Source organism: Calypte anna, chromosome 10 (genome assembly GCF_003957555.1).
Source record: "Calypte anna isolate BGI_N300 chromosome 10, bCalAnn1_v1.p, whole genome shotgun sequence".
Lineage (NCBI taxonomy): Eukaryota > Metazoa > Chordata > Aves > Apodiformes > Trochilidae > Calypte > Calypte anna.
In genome coordinates, this window is record NC_044256.1 from 18,306,526 (window position 1) to 18,332,435 (window position 25,910).

Below are 25,910 nucleotides of genomic sequence, written 5' to 3' on the forward strand. Positions count from 1 at the left end.
TTTTCTTTTTTAAGGTAAGTATTTTTCTTACAACATTGTAAAAAATAATTCCAGGGCTCTAACTCAACACACCAAGCTAGGTCAGTATTATTAAGTCAATTAACTGTTGTACACTAAGCCCTGTGTATATCATACAGATCACTTGGCTCCTATTTATGTTTTAAGCCTGCAAACTATCTTAGGGGTCTTAGTTCCTTTCAGTATGGTCTTTATGTCCCAGGTTATAACCTATTCTCTGTTGGACCATGTGAGTGCTGTAGCTCAGTCCTTGGAGGGCCTCTCATTTTTCCAATAAGCATTGATTTAGGTGATAAACACACTCATCTTTCTCCCAATGACAGGGATGGCTTTACCCATGGTATTGTTTTTTGTAATCTTAACTCTAAAGAAGATTCAAGAGCTAGATGATCCCTGCTGGTGGTTAGATTTAGGAATAAAGTTATGAGCTTTTAAGCACAGATTTTTAACCCAGTCAGTGGTTGTCTTTCTAACTAAAAAATGCCCAGAAGGGTGTGTTTTTCTATAGTCTCAAAAAGCTGGGATGGGCCAGTCATGCAATCTGAGAGGGTTGTGTTAAATCTTTGTCTTCTGAGTCTTCCTCAACCTCTGACCTCTCAGTATCTCTGCTGAGGAATTGGGAGTTCTTCTAATCTGCTTTGGCAACACTCCTCTGGCAGGCCCCTCGAGCAAAACTGAAATATCTTTTAGAGGTTCAGCTCATCATTTGATCTTTCTATGGTCTGGATTAGTCATTAACCTTGAATTATCCACTATACTTACTTGCTAAGACTGCCACATTTTCTAGGGAAAAAAATTGTCTACAGCAGTATGTACCTAAACTCAGGGGAGATGAATGTCTTCAAATGAAGACTTGCAGCTAAGGATTTAGTAAAACATACTATGCAGATAAAATGGGTCAAGGCTGAGGAATGAAGTGGAGGAAAGACACGAGGTAACCTTTCAGAGACTTCTAGTTTCTTACAACACAAAACCATTACATGTTCTAGAGTAAAAACTGCAGCTCATTAAACTTCACCTGGTTATTTCTGTCTTGAGCCCTGCAGAAAACTGGTGCCTGCAGGAAGGTTAAGTGCCACAAACTAAACATCCATGACACACTCACACATGTACTCACTATCTAAAGGGATTATGCTACTATTGTTCCCTTGCAATGCTGCAGTGAAGTTAATTTCCCTGCTTTAACTCTAACAGTGTGGATGTGACCAAAGACACATTTGCAATACAACAACTTTTTCTGGTTTTAATTACCCTGGTTTTTTTAGAACTTAATCTTAACTATTTGTTAAAAGCCTGTACTACTGCTGAATAAAGTATCAGAGGAAATCTGCCACTAAACAAGACATTGGCAGTATGAAAAAGCATGCATAGCAGAAACTAACCTAAAGCAGTATAGACTGAGGGTTCTATTTCTAACAGGTTTTGTTGCATACCTTTTGATCTAACATACATTGTTGTCCTAATGTACAGGTGAGGGTAACTAAATGCCCAGTTTGCACTGATTGTCTTTAGCACCAATTTGTGATGCAAAATAATGTTGAAGTTGCTTTTGTTTTCTGAGGCATCTGGGTTAAACTGTGGCTCCACTGATGTTAAGCAAAACTCAGACCAACATGCAGTGGGGCCAGGATTTCACATTGGATAATTTTAGCAAGGAGAATGGGAAAAGATTTCTGAGAATCAGTCACATGGAATTGACAGTCAGATATTTTTTTGCTTGCAGCTATCAAACTGAGTTCATGCTTGAATATGTAGAAGCAAGAAAACACTGTTTACAAATGGACTCAGAATTTCCAAGAAATATTTGCACTCTGTTCTTGTATCTCCCTCCCCTTACAAGCTTCTGAAACTCTCCACCACATCTCTGCTACACAGAGTCAAAACAATCAGGTGAATCTTGACTTTTGGGAACAGGTTGTGCCACACCCAGTCACTAAAAGGTTTTTTTGGTTTGTTTTTTTCTTTTTTTTGAAAAAAGTACAAGGAATCTAGTAGAATAATACAGCTGCTGATGTCGAAAGTAGGACTCCAAGACTAACATTCCTGTCTGATTGCCTTTATAAACAGTGCTCAGTAATTTTCCAGTACAGTAGTCATTCTGCTAACAGACTTGCCAACTTTCACTCACACAGATTTCTTTTTTTCTTTAGTGATTATCATTTTGACAGCTTTTTTTCCCTCCCCCCACCAATCATAAGAGCAGCCATAGGACAATGTTTAGTACTTTACATGGACCTTGGGAAGTCTTTTTAAATGGGAGACATTGTATTCTCCTTCCTCACTCCCTCAAATCAAGCAGATCACTCAGTCTTGGAGGACTCAGTGTGGTGTTGGTGGGAGTAGGTGTCCTCCTTGCTGGTAGGTGCCTCACTGAATTAAGGCATGGAATATCAGCAGTCTCAGAGGCCTTTTGGATTGAGTTATCCCTACCCTGATCCGTGGCTGGTGTATCTTTGATGAAGTAGCTGGTGTCCACCTCCATTCCTTGCCTTTCAAGGAAGGCAATGCCTTTTCCTCAGCTCACATCACAGGATGCAAACAGTGTGAAGAGCATTACAACAGGCAGCAGTAAAAGTGAATCTCACAATTAAATATTTTGCTAGCTTATCCTGCTACTCCTTTGCTGTGGATAAAGACTGCATTTGGCCCGAAGAGCCTCAAACCAAGGCAGCACAGATCATTCAATATTTTTAAAACAAGGAAATGTTCAACCATAAGGTTGTTTGTTGAGTCAAACACTATAATGGGAAAACCAGCCTGGGAGTTTACACCAAAGCTAAGAAACCTGTCTCATGACTCCATCTGAAAACAGAATGCCAAATTAATGCCTGCTCTAGCAAGACAGCTTGAATTATTTGATGGCATCTGCCAGTAGCCAATAAGCCCTCTTCATTCCACTCTTTGCCTAGAGGTCACATCTTGAGGTCTTCCAAGCCCTATCTTACTGCTCTTCCAGAGTTGCTTTACTGAACTGAGTTGCTGGACTTGCCTGAAATATCTTTTTGTCTTTCAGTAGCTACTTAACTACTGATTGCCTCTTGCTCAACTTGCTGCCTACAACCTGGAATCCATGTGATTTTGCCTCCTTCTAGTGGATGGTGAAAACCAGACGTGCCTACCACATGACATCAGCTACCCACTCAACGAAGGTGTCCAGAAGTGTCTTAGCTTTCTGGTCTACAGGATTTGGCTTTTGCTCCTGCAAGACCTTCTGGGGACCTGGATGTTTTCCCCGAGGAGCAGCCACCAGGGCGCAGCATTGCCCACTCGCTCAGCTGCCTTGCTCGGTGTCCAGCACAGTCCTGGCAAATTCATTAAGCTCCAACTGATTCTAGAGATCCCAACTCCAGTTTTGGGAAGCACTTCAAAATGAGCTCTTACGTGGTGCCTCCTTGGATCAGAGGGTGCTAACATTGCTCTTTATGCCAGATTTCCAGGCTAAAATGATTTGAGACGCTCCCCACGGCTGGTTCCTTCTTTTCTTTTTTATTTTATTTTTAATTTTTTTTCATGTAACCAAATTCAAAACACACCAAAAGGGATGTTTCCTAGCACAAAGCACAGATCTGGTTTTGAACTCGTTGCCATTGGACCTTATGGATGATAAACAACTTTACAGGTTCCAAAAGAATCTGACTGCATTAATGAAAGAACATGACCATTTGGAAACTTCAAATGTCTAGCTCAAACCCTTTAGTTAACAGACACTCCCAGTGTGTCCCTCCAGTTTAGTAGAATTTCCATAGAGCCCCAGAAAGAATTTGCTAAATTTGCTAACATTCTCAAGGAGTTTTCCATCATAGTCTCCAAATTTCTACTATTTGCAAGACTTTCACCTCACAAACTACACTCAAAACTTCCACTCCCCATCTTCCTGTGATGCTAACACTAATAAGTAAGGTGCAAGTAGACCAGAATCTGGGACACTGACCAATTTCTGTATTCTTGGAAGGTGTCATCACAAGGCACTGTCACAGGTATATGGTGGAGTCTAAAGGGAGAGGTGGACACTCAGACAGTAAGGGCCACACAGATAAGCACCATGAGCTTCAATAAAAGGAATGAGCACTATCAGCCATTGCACATTGAGGTCTCCCACTCTGAACAGTCACCAGCCTTTTGGGCAGGACTGTGAGGTGCTGAGCCAGCTGGGGCTTGGCTGACTTATACCTGGCTTCATCTGTTTCCCCGGCGGGCATCACTGGGGTGTGTGAGCCCTTGGAGAGCAAGGTCTTGGATTTCAGTCAATGGATGGAAAAGTGAATGGGGAATAGAAGAAAGAAAGACAGAAGTGATCCATGTAACCACAGACCTGACCTCAGCAGCATGCCAGTTTTTAGAGTGGATTTGGAGGGAAACAATAATCAAAGACGTAGCGGTAAAAGGATGCAACATAGCTTCCCTCCAGGCAAAACTCACTGGCTGTGTATCTTTGATTAAAATAACTGCTTTTCTAGACAAAGGAAATGTGGCAGATCTAATCTATTTGCTTATCAGTAAAGAACTCCTTTTGCTGCACTGGAAATGCTTATGTAAGCTGGAGAAACTGGTGACATGCTGGGAAACACGGGTGTCAATGCGTACATCGGGTGGCAGGTGAGAGCTGGGTACAGTGCAGAGCTGCAAAGGAGGATCAGGTATGAAAGGAATTTAGATCAGTTACCAGTGGATTTCCTGAAAGATCTGTCTTGCATTTGATCTAATTTAGCATGCTCATTAATGGCCTTGGCACAAAAAAGCAGAAAACTGCTGAAAAATCAGCAAAAATGCTGACAGTACAAAGTCTAGAAGCATTGTCAGTGCAAGGGAGGATTAGGACGTCTTACAGGAAAAACTGAATAACCTTGAGCTCTGTAATAACAGAGATAGGATGAAAATTAATAGCATACAGTGCAAGGTTGTGTGCTTAGGGACCAATAACAAGCATTTCTGTGCTAAAGCAGGATTCATATGTGGAAAGAAATGAGGAAAAAAACATCTAGGATGACTGTAAGCCACAAATATGATGCAGCCATGAACAAAACAAAGCATGGATCAGTAGAGTTACTGCTAGTAAAGACAAGAGAATATGAATGAGACTGTGTAAGGGTTAGAATGGACTGAGACTGGGATTTTCCAGACAATTCTGGTCACCTATGCACTCAAATTATGGGTTCAAATACCGTAAATTAGAGCACCAGTAGAGAGTGTAAGCAAAGTGATCAAGGGAATGAAGAACTTCGGTAGAGTCTGATCCAGAAAGAACTTAAAGAAAAGTAATGGATTTAGCCCAGCAAAATGATGGAAGGAGGAGATGCACTGGTTTGCTGAATCACATGGCACTGAGCCTGAGGAAAAGAGGTAGGGTGGAAAATAGAGTGTAAGCAGAGGAACAGAGCTGATGCAAGAACAAATGGCTGAAACATGACAATGAATAATTAAGGCTGGAAAGAAAAGATCCTGACCCACAGCAAGGTCACAGAGGAGCCTTCCAGTGAAGGAAGGAGACAGTGGAGAAAAATCAGAAAGGAATCTGGGATATGCTGCTGGTACTAACAGAGAAACAACCCTTGGACTCAGGAGAGAGTTTCAAGTCCTAAACAGTGAAAATAACAATTCAGGTTGTTTTCTGTGGTTTTCTGTAGATGGAAGACAGGGATTTCTGGCTTTTTATGCTTCATCTCTGTAGGAACACCACATATTCAGCAGGTCTCTAGAAGAACTCGACCTCTATTAAAATCCATTACAGCAGAGAGGGGGAAAATTAACAGTGTTTGCATACAGCCCATTACAAGTCTAACAGCTGGGAAACTTCATGTGGTTTTGGTTCTTTTCCTCCATTAGAGGGGAGCAGTTTCATATTCCTAGACCCAACCATGCATGCTGAAGTGTGTGGCCACTGGCCGACCTATGTTTTCAGTAATAACAGCTGATGTGATCTGTGATTTCTGAGTCTGGTGCCAACATGAGTGCTGGGTTTGCCTATATATTTGGGTTGGTGTTCAGCGTGCTGGAAACAACCCCTACGCACCGCATGCAAGAATCCAGATTCCATCTGGTTACAGCAGGGTTTTGTGAAAAAATATCTAAAGAGCTAGGCAAAGGATTAGAATAAAGAGGTGCTAATAGGGTGCAGTTGGGACAGGAAAGGAAGCTGTAAAGAATTTAATGGAAAAAGAGGGTCAAGGAACATAAAAAATAAAATAGGAAGAAAGAGGCATTTTTTTAAAAGGTGAAAGAGTAACAATAATAAAGAATGAAGGATTCTTTTAGTTTTGCCAGTTTCAACAAAATCCTTAAGAAAATTCTCTTCTCTGACATGTAATTTTAAAACATGTCAGTGTACCCAATCCTTTTTTCAATCCTGCTTTGCTTTTTTCAGATGCTGGGTTGCAGTTGCAGAGCTCTAATCTTTTCCTTGGCCTCATGAAACTACTGTCCCCTGCCCCACATTATTTGGCTCTCACAAGAGGTGGCTGAAGTTCAAAGGAATGTATAATTAGCAAAGCACTTTGAGATCATACTGGAAGAAAGACACTATTATTAATATCACACCCTTTTTTTCCTCCAGATCACTTTATACCTACAACATGGATTATTTTTAAATTTTCATTACAATCTAAACAGCAGTAGCCTCCTCTCTTCTTTCATTTATATAAAATGATGTCAACCCACCACAAAGCTTTTGCAACCCAGATTATACAGGTATTGAGAGAGGAAGCAAAGCAAGAGCATGAGAATTGAAGTCACAAAGCACATCCAAAGGAGAAAGAGAGAATGAGTGTCCTATGACCTAGTCCTGTGCTGGCCATAAGAGCCTTCCCTAGAGAGAAATTCTCTGTAAAGTGATTCTTTTAAATTTTAAGTAAAGTGCAAGTGTAGCTCAAAACACACTGAACAGAGCAGGTTTACTGCAGAAAGAAAAGCATTGTTCCTTCTGCACTCAGGTAACAGGCTTAGGTCTGAGTGGAAAGGAGGAAAGGATCTTAATGTAACAAGATGCTACAATAATTTTACTTGAAACACTAAAACAAATTCAGGGCTCATAAAAAAAAAAGCCTTGACATGGTGAAAGAGAATGGTTTCTTTAAGATGTTCTTGGTCAGAGAATATGCTAAGTATGCATTTCTAATATCTGGGTGGGCAAACGCAAGTGGAAATTTAAATTCTACAGAGGCACAGAGAATGTGCTTCTGAAAATGTTTCCAGTCAAAAGCAAGTTATGTGTGAAAGTGTGGTCTACACGGAGGGACTAAGAGCATGTGGTCTATCAGATGATCAGCAAGGATTTTGTGGCCTTTCTAGGTAATAAGCACATTTTGTGTTTGCTGTCACTGCTCTGAGAAAAATTGGACCAAAGAGAGAGTCACTGAGCCAGTGCTGATTGTTCCTGGGGACAACTGTGCTAAAGGTTGGCTATCAATGGCCTGGTAACTCCATGCAGAAGAAGAGATACCTTGGAATACCATTAAGGGCAGGACCTGAATCCACAAAATAACATAATCTGGATATGGGAACAGACCTCTTTTCTCTTGAGGTCTTGTGTGATTTAACCTAAGCCACTGTCACTGCCCTGGACAGGCACTGAAGTCATGGTGAAGGTGTGCAGTCAAGAGGAGACTTTACCAAGGACTCAAGGTCATGGAGATCCCATCAAGAAACAGCACATGATGACCAAGACCTCCTTTGTTGCCCTCAGCTAGTAGAGGCAGAAGCTGCCTACCTCCTCCAGTGTTTTTTTTAGTTGATTTTTTTTCCCTCTCTACCACCTGAAACCCCTCCATAGACCTGCCTGGGTTGACTCCAGTCTCCTCCCAATGGCTTCACAAAAGGCCGCTGGCCAGGGCAGAAACATGAGCAGATGCTCCTTGTTTCAGTTTTTCTGAAAGAATAACATGAGAGAAATCCCAGCATCCCTGAATTCAGGAAACTTCCTCATGGAAATGACAGTTGTTTCCTTGAAGTCACTGGGACTTTAGCTCTCCTTACACACCTAGAAGCCCACAGGGTATCTCCTGATGCCTTTCTGTACCACTGGAAGCCACAAGAGTGCACAACAGCAATAAAAGGCAGTGCAGACAGAAACTGAAACTTGAAACAGCCAAGCCTTGTTGATGGATTACCTGAAACAGAATTTCCCTGCTCCAGGGCACTTTAATCAGAGTGCAGGTCTAATTAGAAGGAAGTGTGTTATTTCTCATTTTCTCTATTGTTTCTTCCAGTGGGATTAGCTTTGCAGGTATGGTTCTATGGCTTGTCTGATGAGACAAGATGTAACACCTAGCAGGTTGTTTTGAATATACTTTTCTAGATATTGTTGAGCTTTATCCTTTATCCTAAACATCCTATGATGTTCTAACTGCAACCAAAAATGGACCATCTACCTTACTCCATAATGCTAAACATCACTGCAGAGCAAGAGTGAACTTTTTTGTTAACAAACAAAATGAACAAATTAATTTGCCTTCCTGTGTTTTGGGCCAGAAATATCTTTTTTTTACATACAATGCAGATCCAAATTAATTCATTTAAAAGTGCTTGCCAAAGTAAAAAGAGAGCTTTTTATTATTTTGAGAACTCACTACTATTAGATCTCTAATTACCCTTCCTAATGCAGAAAAGCACCCTTACTGAGGAAAGCATCTAAAATGTGTTTCATCACAATTTCATTATGTCAGAAACACTCAGGTGTACTTCCAAAAGTCTGCAGGGGCTGCTAGACCCTGTACAAACTTTACGTGAAGAAAAGACACTCCTCACCTGGAGACTCCCAGTCTGAACTATTCAGTCACTGCCCTCTTGTCTAGCTTTACACTGCAAGTTGTTCTGTCACCCAGGAGGCAGCCAAGGGGAAAAGAAAATCATCCCCAAACAATGCATGAAGGAATCTGGCCTTACTGACCACAAATTAAATAGACTCTGAGGTAATGAAAATCTGACCTGCTCAACAAAAGGAAATGAATATTACAGCTGGTTACTATGGCTAACAACATGTTCTAATATTTTTAGACATTTTCACCGTGTCCACCAGATGGAAGCTTTGGAAATGGGCTATTTGTGAAGAAAAAAGGATATTGGGTTTTATTATTTTTTAACTCCTTACCGTGACTGGCAGGGGTGTGTGTTACATTTCCTGACCTGGGGCTCGGGGCGATTCACTCGTTGGCAGTCACTGTCATTCACCAGGGTCATGGTCTTGTTAATAATTCGAGTACAGGACACAATGGTTTTCCTTTCACCTACAAGTCAAAGAAAAAAAACAACTCTGAAAAAGGAAACCAGTGGCTAAGAACCAAGTCATGCTACCTTGTTAACCAACACTCAAAAGCTAGCAGGTTTCTGCTGTCTCTACAACGTCATCTACACTCATCTCCTCAAGCAATCTTATTTCCCACTTCTGTTTTACCTTCTTACTCTTCTGCTTGTTTGTTTTATTTTGGGGGGGCTTTTTTGTTGGTTTTTTTTTTTCCAGAAAATCTACAAATCTTTCCCCAGTAATTGTGAAATTGATTGCTGCACAGGAACAAGACACTGGGCTTTCTCTTTCTGATGTTTAATGTGAAAATGATCTTGAAAACAATTTGCTTTCATTCCTGGTTCCTCCTCCACATATGTCTGTGCCCTGTAATCACCTAGGACAGATGCTCCAGCTCTGTAAGCTGAAGCCACACAACTCTCCACCCACCCCTCAGTGACTGATAATGACAGGACAGCTGCAGCTTGCTGCTCCTCATTTAGAAAGAGTCAGCTTGAAAAGGAGTGACCAGGGTTCAAGAGTGATAGATTTGGCTTATTCACAAAGAGGTCACACTAAGCCACTAAAATAAATTAATTCTCATCTTCTGGTTCTCCAGATATACCACTTATAAACACTGCCAGTGGGAGACATCTCAGGAGTAACCAGCATTTCTCACTGGTTTTGCATCTCACTGTTTTTCACCTCAGCAGTGTGGCACTCAGGGTTCAGCCTTCTACTCTGTGACACCAGGAAAGCTGTGCCATGGCAGTGACCAGATGTGGCAAGGAAAATGTCACCCCTGCAGCATGCAACTTTGCCTTACTGCTAATTACTATGCTTTCTCAGACCATCTTCTCAACCCTGACTCAGCATCACATTGAGTTTATTCATAATCTGCAGCTGATAATAAAAAATAACTCAAACTCTGTTATGAAAAACATTTGTCAAAGTCTCTATGGAAGGGAAAAGGCTTTTCCCAGGCTGAGTAAATAGTGCAAACATCTGACAATCAAAGAGAAGAACCATCCAAGCTGCTACTGCTGTAGCAGCCATGTTGACAGGTACTGATTGTCACAAGTATGTGGCAGGCTTGCAACACCAATCGAAGGAGCCACAAACTCTACTCATTCAAGTGAGAGTTAATGGCTCTAAGAAATTACTGTTTCAAAACATGAGTAAAATTAAGTGTCCATTTTTAAACAAGTTCTTTTCACAGAAAAAAATAAATTGATAATTTCAGGGCACTGAGGGCAGTGAGCCTTCAAACGTGAAGATGAGCACTGTCTTTGTGTCATGTAATATGATAAATTATTGTGTCTGCTGGTGAAGAAAGACTGCCCAGAATGCCATTTTCCTCAGGGAAAAACCTTCTTCCAGCCCTGAAAAATCAACAGACAAACTGACTGACAAACCAGCCTCTGGTTTCACAGGCATCAGCTCCCCCCTGGGGTTTCAGCAAACCTCTCTCACCACATCCAAGGGATCATCTGAAAAGTGTGATTTGAAACCCCAGATAGTCCACCCCAGATTAAGAGCATCTGATGCAATCTCCAGGAGCTGTCACAGCAACACTGTCCCCCTTCCATCCCAGGGTAAGGAAGTGTCTTTCAGTGAACATGCCTGAACACCTGTGAAAACTCTGCTCCAAGAATGTGACAGAGCCTTGAGACACACACAGCCCCTTGAGCCATCTGTGGAGCACTAATCCAGGTGTGGTTCCAGGCTATGGTAATGACCCCAGAAAGCAGTGTCCCTGCCAAAATCCTGGGTGAAAATTAACTGTGGGGCTGTAGATGAGAGCTGGGAGAACTGGTGAGAATGAGCTCTCATTTGACTTCATTATGGCAACATCCATTCCCATGGGTGGTTTCCTTCATGCTTTGGCAACCCTGTCTTCTGCAGGCACCTCTCTAATGGCTGGGGTCTGCAAACACCAAACAGCAAACCCCACCAAGCTTCCAAATAGTCTTTACCTCCTCCACACTGCACACTGCATCCTTCCCATCCACTGTGTGTCCAGATGTACAAAGAATCCTGTTGCTTTTCTGGCTCACTTCTGTTTTCAGCAGTATAGTTTACAGGAATGGTGTATTCGTAATGAATTCCATAATTCTGGTCATGAAATAACAGCACCTGGTTCAGCAGGAAAAGAAAAGCTGTTGTAACGTGCTGTGTCCTGCAGAGACAGTAGTGCTGGAGACCCTGTCTCAGGCCAATAGTTTGACAGTATTAGTACCTCATGAAAGGCAACCAATTCTTTCTCTACAAGCCTGAAATGACAGTGGAATCAGTAAAACAGGGCATCTCTGGGAGCAATAACTGCTCATGATTTTGGGAATATTTAAAACAGCCATGGAAATGTCTAATTTTGTCTGCATAATTTTGTTTAAGCCTCCAATGTGATCAGCAGGCCATGGCTATCTGAAGAGAAAAATACTAAGACAGCAGGAAGCATTAAATCAGCAGTTTTCATATCACAACTATTCTAATGAGCATCTACAGTTAAAAAGTCATTCATCATACTTGTCCTCCCCCTGTTTTCTAGAAAGCAAGTTGTCTGCAGCTCAGACTTATGGCTCCTTCATACAGGATGTGGAAGTTCTGGGTTGACATTTTACTGTTATGTCATGGTCCTGGGCAGACTGCTCCATGCCACCCAGCTTGAGCAGGGGGTTTGGACAAGAGAATCTCCAGAGGTCTCTTCCAGCTTCAGCCATTCTCTGTGACTTTGAGCTGCAGATTTACTGCTGCATCTGAGCTGTGTTGCAGCAGTCTAGAGTTTGAAGTCAGAAATGTTTACCAACACATCTGAAGCAGGAAGGTGATCTCTCTCAAAGCAAAAGCAACCAAAGCAAAAAAAGAAGTCACAAGCCTCCTGGAAAATGTGACACTCAAAGTGAGCATGACTGTTCCTGCTGACAAACTGTAGGAGCAGGATTTTATTATCTCAGAAACCCGAGGCTGACAAGGAAGAGCCTTACCATACAGCTGCTGGCAACATGTGGGTTTTCATACCCTTCATACTGCTAGGAAAGGTGAAACCTGCTGCCAACAGCAGGCTGAATATTTCCCATGGAATCACACGTGATGTCTCAAGTTATTAATCAAAAATTCACTGACTATTGACAAAGACAGAGGAACAGAGAAAAATGCTTCTCTTTTCACCACAGGAAGATGACAGTTCTGGTCCTGTTCTGATTTACATGTTGGGCTTCATTTGGCTCTCACCTTCAGTGGCTTAAGCCAGAAGTGAGTAGAAGACAGCCAGTGGAGGATGGGATCTGTTACCACACTATGAACAAATGCCACAGAAGTACTACTGAGAGGGTGGCTTTAGATTTACTTATTCTTAACACCCTATAACCTTAGCAGCACTGGGCAGATGAATTGTGCTGGTTCTTGTCACGTACTGAAATACGAGTGGCACTTTATCAACTCAGGTATGTTAAGTAGGGCTATTGGAAGTGAAGCAAGCAGCTGTCCAAATAAAAAAGCAAATGCTATTTTCTCCAAAAAAATAATTGTTTCCCACTGAGATTTGCAGAAATAACTCCTATCAAAGCTGTCTGTGCAGTGAACACTGTGGGACTACACAAAGTCAGCATCCATGAGTTGCTCTGGGCAGTGCATAACCATGGGCTGAAAAGCATCTTCCAGAAGATGTAGGGAACAAAGATATGATTTTGCTTCAGCTAAACAGGGAGCCTTACTAGAACTGAATACCAAAGCTGAAAAAATGAGGCAGTGATCATCACAGTTTCAAAGATGAATGTTTTTTTTGTAAAGACAATTTGAAATACCAGGCAGTCAGAGACAGAGAACTCAAGTCTTGCTTTGGCTTTCTTGAAGTGCATGAGATACAAACAGCTTGTTCTACAGAACTGATCAATCAATCTTGTCTAAGGCATCTTTATGCTCTGGGAGTGTTTGGTTGTCCTCTGTTGCCAAGAGGAGGTCTAGCACAGTCCTAGATACACAAACATTCATTTCTCCAAGAAATATACTTACAGCAATGCATTTGGAGAACTGCCTCAAGTATTAAAAACCAACTCCTAAAAAGAAATCCTTATTATCTCAATATGGGTGCAAGACTTGTGAATCTAAAGGCCATATGAAACCAATTTCATGCAATTTTGTAGCCATACATAATTGGGGGGTGTGTGTATGTGTGTATAATTGGTTTCAAATGCAGGCCACAATGGACTGACTGAAGCTTCTGGCTTTTTGACAGTCCAGTGTATTCCACCACTGTTTGAACAACAGTTTTCTATTTAGAGGTAACTGGTAACCATCCTGCCTTTCGTGTGCTGAGAGAATGAAATCCACTACCCTGTATCAAGAAAAAGATTAATATCTGATTTGAAGACAAGACTTCATGTGTGCTTTGTTTATGACTGGCAATGATTTTAAGCCACATGGTTTTTTTTAATGTTCTGCTTAACTTCTACTTTCCTCCTTTTTAATCATTTTGAGGGGGAAGGTGAAGAAGGAAAATTTCCTCTGCTCGTATGTGCTGAAAATGCCAGCCTGTACATGAAAAGGATACTACCCATGGAGAACCTCATACTCTGTAGTTTCCTATGCTAGTAGCTTACTTCTTAATGAAAGGGAAACGAGCATTTCTTTCAGAAGAGAGTTCTTCTGATGCTGAAGTTCACAAATTCTGGTACCAGATTTTACTGCAGTGCACCTCAACAAAGTAACACCCTGGGAGGTTCAAAGGGCTGGCCAAGGAACCCTGCACAGCATCTTTACAAACAGTAGCTGTGCAACTCCTTTTTCCTCCATGAGGTTAGGAGGACCTTGGAAGTAGAAGATACTTCAGGAGGGAACACTTGTGTTAACATCAAAGTCAAGCAGAAGCTCCTTTTCTGTTGATGAAGATGGCTCCTGTATACACTTCCCTGTGTGGGCAGGCATTGAATTCCATGGCTGAGACAGGAAGGTGCCAGTGTGCCCAAAGCTGCAGGACTATTTCAGTAATAACCTCTTTGAATCCAGCTTTACACTCCTCTGCACGTGAACACAGTAAACTCACTCATCTGTCTGATAAAGCAAAGACAAACCACTTCATCTTCCTATGCAGCACATTTTGACACAGGGAAAGTACTGACAAAGTGAAGTATTACTATTATTATTTTGTGAGTGTGTGAAAAGTTCAAGCAACTTTTGAGCTTTTCAAACTGGGCCATGGAATGTTGCACAATGAACACCAGCAAGCCAAAAAATTCAGGTGAGGAAAGGAAGAGAATTCTGATTTTTAGCAGTGCTTACAGACAGCTTTCAGTGACCAAACATGGCAAAAGTCTCAAGAAAAAGAACCGGAACACAGAAAAATGTAATTGGATAAAAAGTTACAGGAAATGATGCAGACATTTAAATATTCTATGTTTGTATGCAAAGCTTGTTACAGAAATTGCAAAGCTTTCTGCAGGCTTTCAACTAGTAACACATATATGTGGCAGGTATTATTACAGCTATCTTACAGATACAGACATTAAGACTACCACCAACATGAAGGGATAGTGAGCTGGGTTTCTCCAGCCCTTGCAATGCTGCAAAAGAAAGCACCGACAGGCACTAATGCATACGTCTGAAAAACACTGGTGAGCAAACAAATAACCAAAATTTAACTCTAAGCCCTCTATGTTGCATCACTTAAGAAACACAAACAAAGGATATAAAGTTACCATCAAGTGCAGTGGTATTTTAGTTGGTCCTTTGGCAGAGATTTTCTCCCACAGCCCCCTTCGCACGTACCGGACAGTAGTGCCTGCGATCTGAAACTCACCAGGAAGCTCAATTTTCCAGTCGCTGTTAATGGATCTCTTACTGGAATCTTTTAAAGCTGGAATGAATCAAAGACCATGGGATGAAATATAAGTAAATTTGTAATTACAATATAGACTACTGAGCTTCTGTCTCAGCCCACCTGAAGTACAAGAAGCAACAGCCTTATAAAAGACACGAGCTTAACAGGAATAAAAAAAAAAGTTTAAATCTTAGCTGGCTCATCATAATGTTTCTAACTTGGGTATGTTCTCTATTCAAAAGCAGGACCAGCTTTTGAAACTGTACTTTCCTAAGCTTTCCTTGAAAAAAGATCACTCAAATCTCTTGGTTGCTACATACAAGATTTGCAAGTGCAAAAATAAAACTGTTCCTGAATTTGTATGTACTCAGTAATGCAAACAGTGCACAAGGTAACTTTTAGCTGCTGTGGCTGTAAAGAGAAGTCAAGTCACAAAAGCCAAAAGTGGTCAGGAGACAGAAAGTCAGCTTGACAGATGAGCTTAACACTCCCTTGTCCTCAAGCTTGGAGGGCAGAATATTCCAGCCTGCAAGCACTACCTACAGGCACAGTTCAGAGTGGCCCTGAGGTTGCTCCAAGATAATCCAGAGGCTTTTTTTTTTTTTTTTTTTTTTCAAGTTAAAAAACAGAATAGGCATTATAAAGCTCCAGCATCAAAAATAAGCCAAACTGATGGCCAGGATACTTCCTGATATCTTCTCAAAAGGCAGAAGCAGTTGAGATCAAATCTTCCCTTTTGATTATCAAATAAAAAAATCTGCAGACCCTGTTCTAAGACAGACAAAGTCCCAGGCCCATTTGTGGAGATCCATCCACCATGATCAAATTTACCCTGACACCAGACAGACAGAATATCCCATGTGTTACTGGGCTTCCTTAGTTCAATTTATCAACTGAGTGTCACTTCTAGTGTCTAACCTCTGGAGAAGTCTAGAGAAGCTGGAAGCTGCCATGTCCTCTGGGTCTTGTACCTTTCTCAGACTCTACATCCTGGTAGTTACTGGAAAAAGGTGGAATATCCTTCTGTCCTGCTGCACACAACCTTCCTGACAGCTCTCATGGTCCCATTAGAGGCTCCAAAAATGGAAACTGCAGGTATGGTTTCCTCAGGAGGCATAGGATATCTGTGGGGGAATCTTTTTTTCTGAGGAATGTTCTCTCTGGCACATAGACTGGGGATATGATGATGTCCTGGTATTTACATGTTACAGAAATATAATTCTGTCTGTGGCTTACTTTTCTTAGTGCTTTGTTCCTCAATCTATAAAGTACCTTCTGCAAACTTCAGACAGAATTCTGAAGCAGGATTGCTTTCCTCTGCCAAAGCTTAGTGGCTTCCAGGAAGATCAAAGCAGCCATCACATTGGCCTCAAGGAGCTGTGAACATGACTAATCAAAGCAGTGGATGAGATAAAACTATCTCCATGTAGTATGGCTGACTGGTAAAGATATCACAGCACATGCTCAAAACACTGTATAAGAACTTGAATGACTAAAACTATACTTTGGTTCCAGCTCATCATCAAAGGAAGAGCTTGATTTTGATTACTGCAGGCACTGCTCTCTTACTGACTGAGGAGACACTTTGGAAATAAAGAGCACCTGTTCCCAAAGGTGCTCCTTGAGGATTGAAGGAATTAAACTGGAGACTCAGCATCTGCCTGTGGTGGAAAAGCCCAAATAAGAAAGCAGTTGTGAGCCCTTTTTGCCAAAGGGTCTTCACTGGTTTAAGCTCACACCCACAGGAGTTGTTCTGCCTTGGGCAGCTGGCTGCAGTTCTCCTGGGACACTATGCCTCAAGCAGGGGAACACAGCACAGCTTTTTCTCTTCCCCCCATTGTGGGTAAATCCAGGGAGTAGCAAGAACCCACTGTAGTATCTCTGAGCTTCCTCTGGCTCAAAGCTGTACAGCAGAAGTGCAAAAGAAAAAGGAACCCCAGCAACAACCTGTAACTTCATGGGGTTTTTTTCTTCTTGGCTGGAGGACAGGAACTGACCAATCTATTTCTAAACCTGGCATCTGTCAGATCTCTATTTCCACCTTGGGTCCCTCCAGCTTACTTCCCAGCCTATGGACACAAACTGTTGAGGCATTTCCTGTTCAAGGTGGTTTTTCAGCCTTGCAGCCAGCCAAGGCAGCCAGCGTGGGTTGCCTGTAGGTGGAGGGAAATTCTTCAGGCACTGCTCCCAGCACATGGAATAATGATTCCAAATTATGCTGGGCTCATTTCCAAAGTGCTGTACCCGGTTCTGTGTGGAAACAGGGCCTGAATGGACTCAACTTTGTAAGTGGAATTGAAATAGAAAATCCTTCCATACTCAGGCCTGGATTTATAGTGTGTTATGAGGCCTATCAGAGTGGTTGAATTTTGTTTTCTTGGTCATCTTTTTTGTTCTATTGAAACAGCCCTGGCTGATATTCTTCAGGTTAGGCTAGCAAGACACTGGGTATCTTTTCTTTGTGTCCAGTGTTCCTTGAAAGAGAAAAAACCTGGAAAGCTTAGAGTGGTTCTCCTGGCTTCTGATCACGAACCAAAGGGCTAAAAACATTCAGAAGCTTTAAAATAGCCAGATTTGTGTCTATCTTTATGTGATGCACACGGGGCCAAGGCTTGCTTTCAAATACACACAATTCTAATCTTCACCACCCAGTGGGGAACCAGCTGCTTTAGTCAAGGTGATGTGGTCACAATGAAGGGCAGTCCCCAGCTCCATGGAAGACTCTCAGTGCTGCAGCTATCAGCCAAATCCCAAGCCCCAGACAAATACTCTGTGCAAATCCCACCAAGACATACAAAAAGACTGGCTTCCAGAAGGCAGAGTATTTGGAAAACCCAAGGAAACACTGGCTCTCATTGTTCCACCAGTGCTTTGCTATGTCAAACATCTTACATGTAGGCGTAATCCTCTCCCAGCAAACTGGCTGTAGCACTAGGGGTAACACTAGCAGTAGTGAAATGTGCTTCCTACCAACAAGTGGCACAAATGCCAATGCTCTTGACCTAAGGGTAGCTGAATGACATGATTTGCCCTCTTTTTCCCCTCTGTATTTGGAATGAAATGACAGGAAAAAAAAAAAAAAAAGCAGCCTTACAAGTGATAATTGACAACTTTGGCAGCCTCTCAAGACAGAAAGCCAGTGGCACTAGAGCTGAAATTCTGAGGCACAATCACTATGTGAATGTTTTCAGTGACATCCCGTGTCCCAGTACTGGATATTAACATCTCCTTTTGGATGCAGAGAAGGAGGATTACAAGCAAAAAACATGGAAATCAGAAACCAAGGGTCCTAATCTGAGCTTTATTACTGACTCCCCCCATAGCCATGAGCAAGTTTGACATCCTCAGTTCCCACTCTACAAAACAGAGAGCAACGAGCTTTTTGATCTTCTCAGAGTTCCTACCCAAGGTCTGATGTATTTCTGAAAACAATTCCATCTTCCAGAATGCTTTGCTATCCTAGAAACTTGTAGTGTCTCCACTCTGAGAAGCTCACTTTGAGAGAACTAGAACATACACAAGTAAGAACAGTTCCTAGCACTTCCTTAAAGACCAAAACCCTTCACCTACTGCACAGTAATGACACAAAAAGAAACACTGGAGAGAAACATTGGAGAGAAGGAGCAGAAGACCAGGCTAACAGATATATATTGTAGATAACTGGGGGCATTTTACAGATGCCCTTCCAATCTTTAATCTAAGCAATTAGTAATTGGACAATTAATGCATTTACAGACTCTGCCCTACAACAACCTCAGATACAAATCTGACCCCTCACCTGTGCCTAAAACTTTATTTCCAACAGGAAGAAGAAGATAGGTAGCCCATTCCTCTCAAATGGAATGAAGAAGTAGAAATGAGAAGAGGATTAAACAAATTGGCCTGAGAAAATAGAGGCAAGTGGGCTAGAGGCTGCAGCTAGCCCACCTCAGAGAGTCAGGTCTTGGCAACAGCATGAAGTGAAAACCTGCTACTGCAGGGAACAGTGCAGACAACCTCAAGTCAGGTCCCTGAGGGGTTATCAGCTGCCCTGTCCTGTCTGTACTCCAGTCTGAGCTGAAAGCCTTTCTATCCCTATCTCTGCCATTCCTTTGCCTCACTGTACTGCTCTCTTTCCCACTCCATCCCAAAGGGTTGTGAGCTCCTGGCAGCTGTGTTCAAGCCTGTGCCAAGTTCTGTTCAGGAACTCTTCTGTCTATATAAAAGTATTCTCTGGTCTTTTCAGGCTGCACAGGGCCTGTAAGTGTCACATACTATCACATCAACCAAGCCACAAAAGCAGAGAGAAAGTTTGCAAGAAGAATTAAATCAACAGCCTCTTCCTGGCAACAACAAACCTATCATGTTACAGAAACAGAAAACAGAGCTGAGTTTTAAATCAAAACTTTTTTTTTCTGTCTTTTTTTGTTTGTTTGTTTGTTTTTTACCCAGAAAACTGTGAGCAGGTTTATCCTCAACCACTCTGATCCGCCGGGCACCTGCAGGGATCACAGCTGCTTCAATGTAACCTACAACAACAAAAGGGCAGAGGGATGAGAGGGTGACACAGACAGGCAAAGGCATCAATCATTCAGTATCTCACCATGGAAAAATCAACTCCTGCCCAGCTTGGGGAACATTTCCATTGATCCCTGCCTTGGCTTCACTGCTGTGACATGCATGGTTCTAACATTTCAGCCTGGGAAGAGGGAGATAAATGCTTCTGTGATGTTTAATTGGGACCTAAGGCTCGTGGTTGCACCCAAATAGATTTGCTTCCTTCAAATCACCCCACTTCTTCCCCAGCACTGAGAGGGATGCATGAGGACTGTTCCTGAGCTGATGCAAAGTGTCACTGTCAGGACACAGAATGCAATACAGAACAGACATCTGGGATTTGAAGTGAAGTTTCCAATCAATGATGCTCCTGTCTTCCCTTCCTGAGGGAAACCCTGCTCGAGGCTGGGAGCATTCTCAGAAAGGACTCACTTCCACAAAATGTTTTGGTGATGCTAAAACTCAACAGCAGGATTTAGTGGGACAACTGGGGGAAAAAATTTTGGTTTCATTTACAGTCCAGCTTTATAAAAAAAATTCCTGAGAATGTACTGGCAACAGCCTCCTTGCATTGGGAATTTCAGCTCAGATTTAATGCAACAACTGAGCTGAAGTTTCTCAAGGACTGACCACCAGTCACCTCTAAATGCTGCCAGCAGATGCACATGCCAAGTGAGACCACCTGAGCATCTGACACAGTAGGGAAGTTTTTATAGTGTCCCATCATATTTTTATTAAATTCTCCTGGGCTTTATCTAAACTCTGTTGTGTTTCCTTCAATAACCAGCAACATGATGCAATTACACCACTTCCAACTAACAGCATGACAGCAAGATTCATCAGGACCTACAAGGAAACATAGCCTATTTCCCCCACCACAGAGCAATGTGGAGTTACACACTTGTTCCATGGGTACCTTTACACTATAAAGCTGAGGAATATTAGGGCCCATTTCAAAGGTATGGGAGCCAGGCAGAATTTTCCCAATGGCTTCATTGGATTCTGAATCAGTCCTCTGTAAATGACACTAATCTCATCACAACCATGATTTGATTCCTTCTAATTGGCCACCCAGTTTACTTTGCAGGTTATAACTTGACACCTCTTTTGAGCTATTGCTCTCCCCTCTCTTTTAGATGTTAAGTGGCTTACCCTGTATGTTCCTTCACCCCTTTCTTTGCTTTACAGGGTTGTGTGAAAGTGTTCTGTGTCAGCCCTGCCTTCATGGGAGTTGTGGGCAGGCTGGAGCAATGGGTTGGAGAAGTGCTGGCATAAGGAGCAGTGACTCCTCTGACATTCAGCAATGCTTGGGGAGCTCTTTTAGGGACAAGTGCAGCTGATTTATGCTTCTGCTGGACCTCAAAGAAGGATGTTGGCAGCCTCATGCTTCTCAGGACTAAGTGATTCTTTTATCACTGTGACACAGAAGGAGACAGATGGGGATTTTGGGTCTCAGGCTGTGGATTCATTTCTATCTGTCTCAGCCAGCAGTGCCCACCCCTTTGTTGGGCCACGAATATGGCTTGAGCTTTGGGATTCATGAGGCACATTGGGTGGAAAGCTGATTGGGGCTGGACACACTCCCTTCTTCCCTGACCACTGTATCTGAATGACACTTTCCCTTTGAACCTTCAGCTCAGTTTTGGTTCCTTTTTTTTTTTTTTTTTTTTTTCACTTCTTCCTCTTTACTTACTTTCCTCTTTACTTACTTCTCCCTTAATCAGGATATCTCCAAAGCAGTCAGTTATCCCTTGCAGGAGAAAAAGCAAGAGGCTGAGCAGAGCTGCAAACCATGCCTGTGTACAGAAGCTGGAGCAGTAGCTCTCCCATCCCTTCCTACAGAGTGGGTTTCACTGGGAAAATTCATTATATCCAGGCTCAGTATTTCTAAGGTGATCCCGAAACCTTTTATGCAATCAGCTGTTGGATTTTAGTCTAGACATTGCCAGGAGTTGGTTTTTGCATCACTTGAGATACCAAATTATAGTCAAAACAAAGTGTTTCAGAAATAAAACATCCTCACTGCACCCCATGCACAGAAACAACCACCAGAGGTGTGACTAATGACAGTCCTGGGGACACAGCCCTGTGACACACCTCAACACCCCTGTTAGGAACCCAGTCTGGAACATGCCCAAGTTTCAGGTAATTTAATGTACCTATTGGGGGACTACTTACTTATTTATTTTCTAAATGTGCATGCTCAGAGCTCAGGCAGGCAGGGGCTGGATACAGAGTTACATTGAATTTAGTGGAAAGCCAGTGAGTAACTTGAGTGAACTCTGGATCTGTCCCCTGCCCTGACAGCAGCCAGGAGTGTGTCACACTGCTTTAGAGGTGAGTGAGCTGTGCTTGAGGTGCAGCAAGCACCATAAATACACTCTCATTTCATCACCATGCCAGGAGAAAAACACCACGTGGAAAAGTTGACTTTTATGTTACTTTTTACAATGGTAAATAGTGGAGTGCAAGCTATTAATAGCATATTAGTTCAGGAGACTGTTTAGTTTGGTCTTCTACCAGATTTTTCTCCTCGTGTAATTTCTAATCCTGATTGATGGTTTTTGGGGGTTGTATTCATAGATCCTGAATAAGAAGAAACACACTGTGCTAACTCACTGAGATCATGTGGCACAAACCTGACTGCTGACAGTCACTCTTCAGTTACTGAACTGTGAAGCACTTTGCAGTCATATGGAGCTGGCCTGTTCTTTCAGGGATAAAGCAGAATTCTTGGGCATGTCCCTCTGGGAGCACTGTGACACTCTCATTCATTACTTCCAGCAATATTGTGTGAGTTAGTGGTCAGATCCTATTGCAAACAGACTATATAACATTCATGCAAATTTGCCATGGGTACAAACTCAGGTGGATACCACCACTCCAGTCGTCCTCAGAGCTTATGTCACAAAATATTCCTGATCTTTGAGATAACTGCACCAGAAAACACTTCCATGGTTTTCCAGGCACATTTTATTATGCAAACTGTAACTGCAGATTGCCAGAAAGATTATCAAGTGTCAGCTAGGCAGACCAAAAAAAGTCCCAGTGCTGGCCCTGAGTCAAGGACTCTCAAAGATCTGTTAGGTCTTAGGATAATTGTCTGCAATGCAGGGGTTTGCAAGGTTGGGATTAAAGTTCAGCTTTAAATGAGGAACTGGTTAAAGACTGATGAGATTTGGCAACTATCAGGTAGTATTTCTAGTAATTTCACCCATAAATCAGCCTGTTAAGATGAAGCTTTGAAAGTACAACAGGAGAACTTCATTATTTGATAATTTATAGTGCTGCATGCAGTATACTCCACCTTGGGAACAGTTACTTTGGCATGCACCAATCTTTCTGGATAATCTGCATTACATCAGTGTCTCAGGAATGTAAGACTGTGATTGAAGCAAATCCTAGATACAAATTATATGGTGTAACTCATATTAGGAGAGACACCAGAACAAAGAGGTGGCTTTGTCATCAAGGAGATTAATATGTGAACAGTGGCTACTGTATCTTCATTTAAATGCTGGAGAGATTTGCAAGAGGAAAGCTGCTCACACAGGAGAATCCATTGTTAGCCATTGATATTATTCCCAGAAAGAACAGAAAGTTTAGTGTGAACTTCAGAATGTCACTGATTGACTACAAAACTGTTCTCCTGGTTTACATTGCAATGAAAGAAGGACTCAGAGGTAAAGGAAAAATTATCCCATGGCTGAAAGTACTGATCTCTGGGCACTGTACCATCACATCTAATCTTTGTACACACAGGAAAATCAGGTGGGAGAAAGTCAGCAGTGCTCACCCCATTATCAAACTCCCCAAAAGTGATTTAAAAAAATGATTTTAGGGTAGAAGCCAAGGAAATCAAACTGCCCTGCCTACCTGCTGGTCATGGCCAGCACAGCTTCCCTGACATTTTAGGGGTAAGTACCAGCTGGGCAGCTCAGACTCCATGGCCCTTCCCACCTTGTACCTTTTCAGTTCAGTGCTAGTTGTTGCAGTGGTATAGAAGTAGTAACTGTATGTCCATTTTATGAATAGTTGTGATGAATCTCATTTGCTCCTAGTAATTCCTCCATTGGTACCTGTCCATTTCCAGCCATGGGATACAGCTCATTTGGAAGAAAATCATTTCACTAGGGAGCCATGGATAGAATTCAAAGCCTCCTACTATTGCTGCATAGTTGGTTGCTGGGATTTCTAACTTGCATGTTCTATTTAAACCCTTATAAGACATCCCAGAGTTAGATCTAGGGTTTTGTTTTCTCATAATTTAGGTGTACATCCTATTGACAAAAAAAAAAAAAAAAAAAAAGAGTTGTGTTGGTTAAATACACTCCTAGACAGTATTACAGCACTACTGCTCAAACATCCCCTCTTTCTTTTAAATAGGTGCTAGACAAGTAACACAATAAGAAGTCTGCTTTTTCACCATCTTAAAAGAAAATATCAAGAGAGACAGATGCAGGTCTCCTTCTCAGTGAAGGTCTCTGAACATTACAGGCACAGCCCTGAAGTCCGGACAGAAGAAGTCAGTGATAAATCAGCTACCCAAAAGATATGAGCCTAAGAGCTGTCCTGTATTTCTGGGCCTCCTGTGCAGTGGCAAGGAGACAGAGATGGACTTCAGAACAAGTCTGTGTTTGCTTTTGAAAAATCATTTTGTAGAAATAGGGACAGGGCATGCTGCCAGTCAAAAGTAAACCTCAGTCTAAACAGTGCATTTAGTTGGCCTACTGAAGACAGACAGCTGCACACAAGTGTATCTGATGTTTAGCATCACAAATAAAGGCTTTTGACCTTCTCCCCAGAAGACAAATGGAATCCAGGTACAGCTGGATCACCCTAGATCATAGGTGGCAAGAACTGAACTTCTGGACCTCTATAAAGAACTTTGAATGGTCCACCATCATGCCCTACCAGGGTGGTAGAACCTAATCTGTGATATTAAGGTTGGGAAAAAAAGAAATAGGGCTGGTTCTTTTTATTCACTGAATTAAAATTTGGCTTTCTTTCATGCATAAGTGTTCTAAAAGAAAAGGCTCTGTACTTGTTACCTGTGACACACCAAGCCAAATAGTAAAAGGGCTTGAAGTTTATCCATGGCTTTTGATACCAATCTCCCCATCTAATCCAATGAAAAGAAGACAACCAACACCAAAGGATGTCACCAGCACCCACTGACACTGCAAACAGCATTCAAGTATCTTACACGAGAAACACTTGGGAACAGCCTTGGCCTTTGCCATCACACATGTGGAAACCTTCTTACAATGACTATTGGTTACTAAGAAACAGAAAGGAGTTGGCATGGATTTAGTTCACAGGGCTTAACAACACCATTTGCAATCAGAGGACATAGAGGGACCAGTCCTGCAGTTAATGGAGTCCCATGTGCAGAGCAGCTGAGGATCTGGCCCAAAGGCTGCAGCTGCAGTTCCCCAAACAGACACCACTCCAAACCAATCTTGAAATTTGAGGTCTATTTTCTACTGAAATAATAAATCAGCACACTTGACTCAGAGCATCGGCCTTCGTTTGGATCACAGCAAGTTCATGGGGATTTGCCACAGACATGTGCAAAGATTTACATATCCAAACCCTGACTCTGCCACCACCCTCATATTGTGCATTCTCCTTTGCCCCAACTTCTGTCAGATTTTTGTGCCTATTTGCTTAGATGTCACTTTAAAGAAAAAAGCCCAGTATTTTTCTTAAGTAACCTAATGAATTAGCAATTGATGGGAATAATTCCCAACACATAAAATGCTTGCCAGAATCGGGGCTGGGAATCAGAAGTGAAACCAACAAGTGTGTTTTCAGTGCCTAATATAAAAGAAATCCAAAAGGAGGAAAACATGAACAGTGAACAATTAAAACACTGACAATACTCTTTTTTTAGTGGGCTAAGATGCTCACTAAAAGAGCACAATTTAAACAAAATAAAAAGCCAAGATGTATAGAAATAAAGATTGTTTGGCATATCATAGATGTGACTTTTTAAAACTATTCCCTCATAAAATCCAATTCCCTTTAAAATTAATAAATCAAAGCATCTAATAAATGTTTATGACTTTGCAATTGTAGAAACCATTATCTTGTGTATTATGTGAGATGGGTAAAGGTGGAAACATTGCACTGATAAAGCAACATTTTGCCATGTTTGTATTTCTCAGATAAGCACCCAAGAAAAGGGCTCAATAAATGTTTGAACATTGACTCTGATTCCGCCAGTCATCTCTTCATACTAGGTTACAGAATGCTGGGGGTGAAAGCCTCCTGCAGTGTCCTGGCAGCTAACCTGCCAGTTAAGGCTGAAACTGTTCTGTTCCT

General features: G+C 42.0%; 1 protein-coding gene across 1 annotated transcript in view; it reads right to left on the reverse strand.

Annotated features, from left to right (window-relative positions):
• Positions 1–25,910, reverse strand: part of ADAMTS17 (ADAM metallopeptidase with thrombospondin type 1 motif 17) — a 168,812-nt gene that overhangs the window by 25,224 nt on the left and 117,678 nt on the right. Inside the window, exons 16-19 of the mRNA XM_030456917.1 lie at positions 19,475–19,555; positions 14,926–15,083; positions 11,209–11,368; positions 9,101–9,236 (exon numbers count right to left, since the gene is read on the reverse strand). Of these exons, the coding sequence (XP_030312777.1) occupies positions 9,101–9,236; positions 11,209–11,368; positions 14,926–15,083; positions 19,475–19,555 (535 nt within the window). The remainder of the gene's footprint in view (positions 1–9,100; positions 9,237–11,208; positions 11,369–14,925; positions 15,084–19,474; positions 19,556–25,910) is intronic.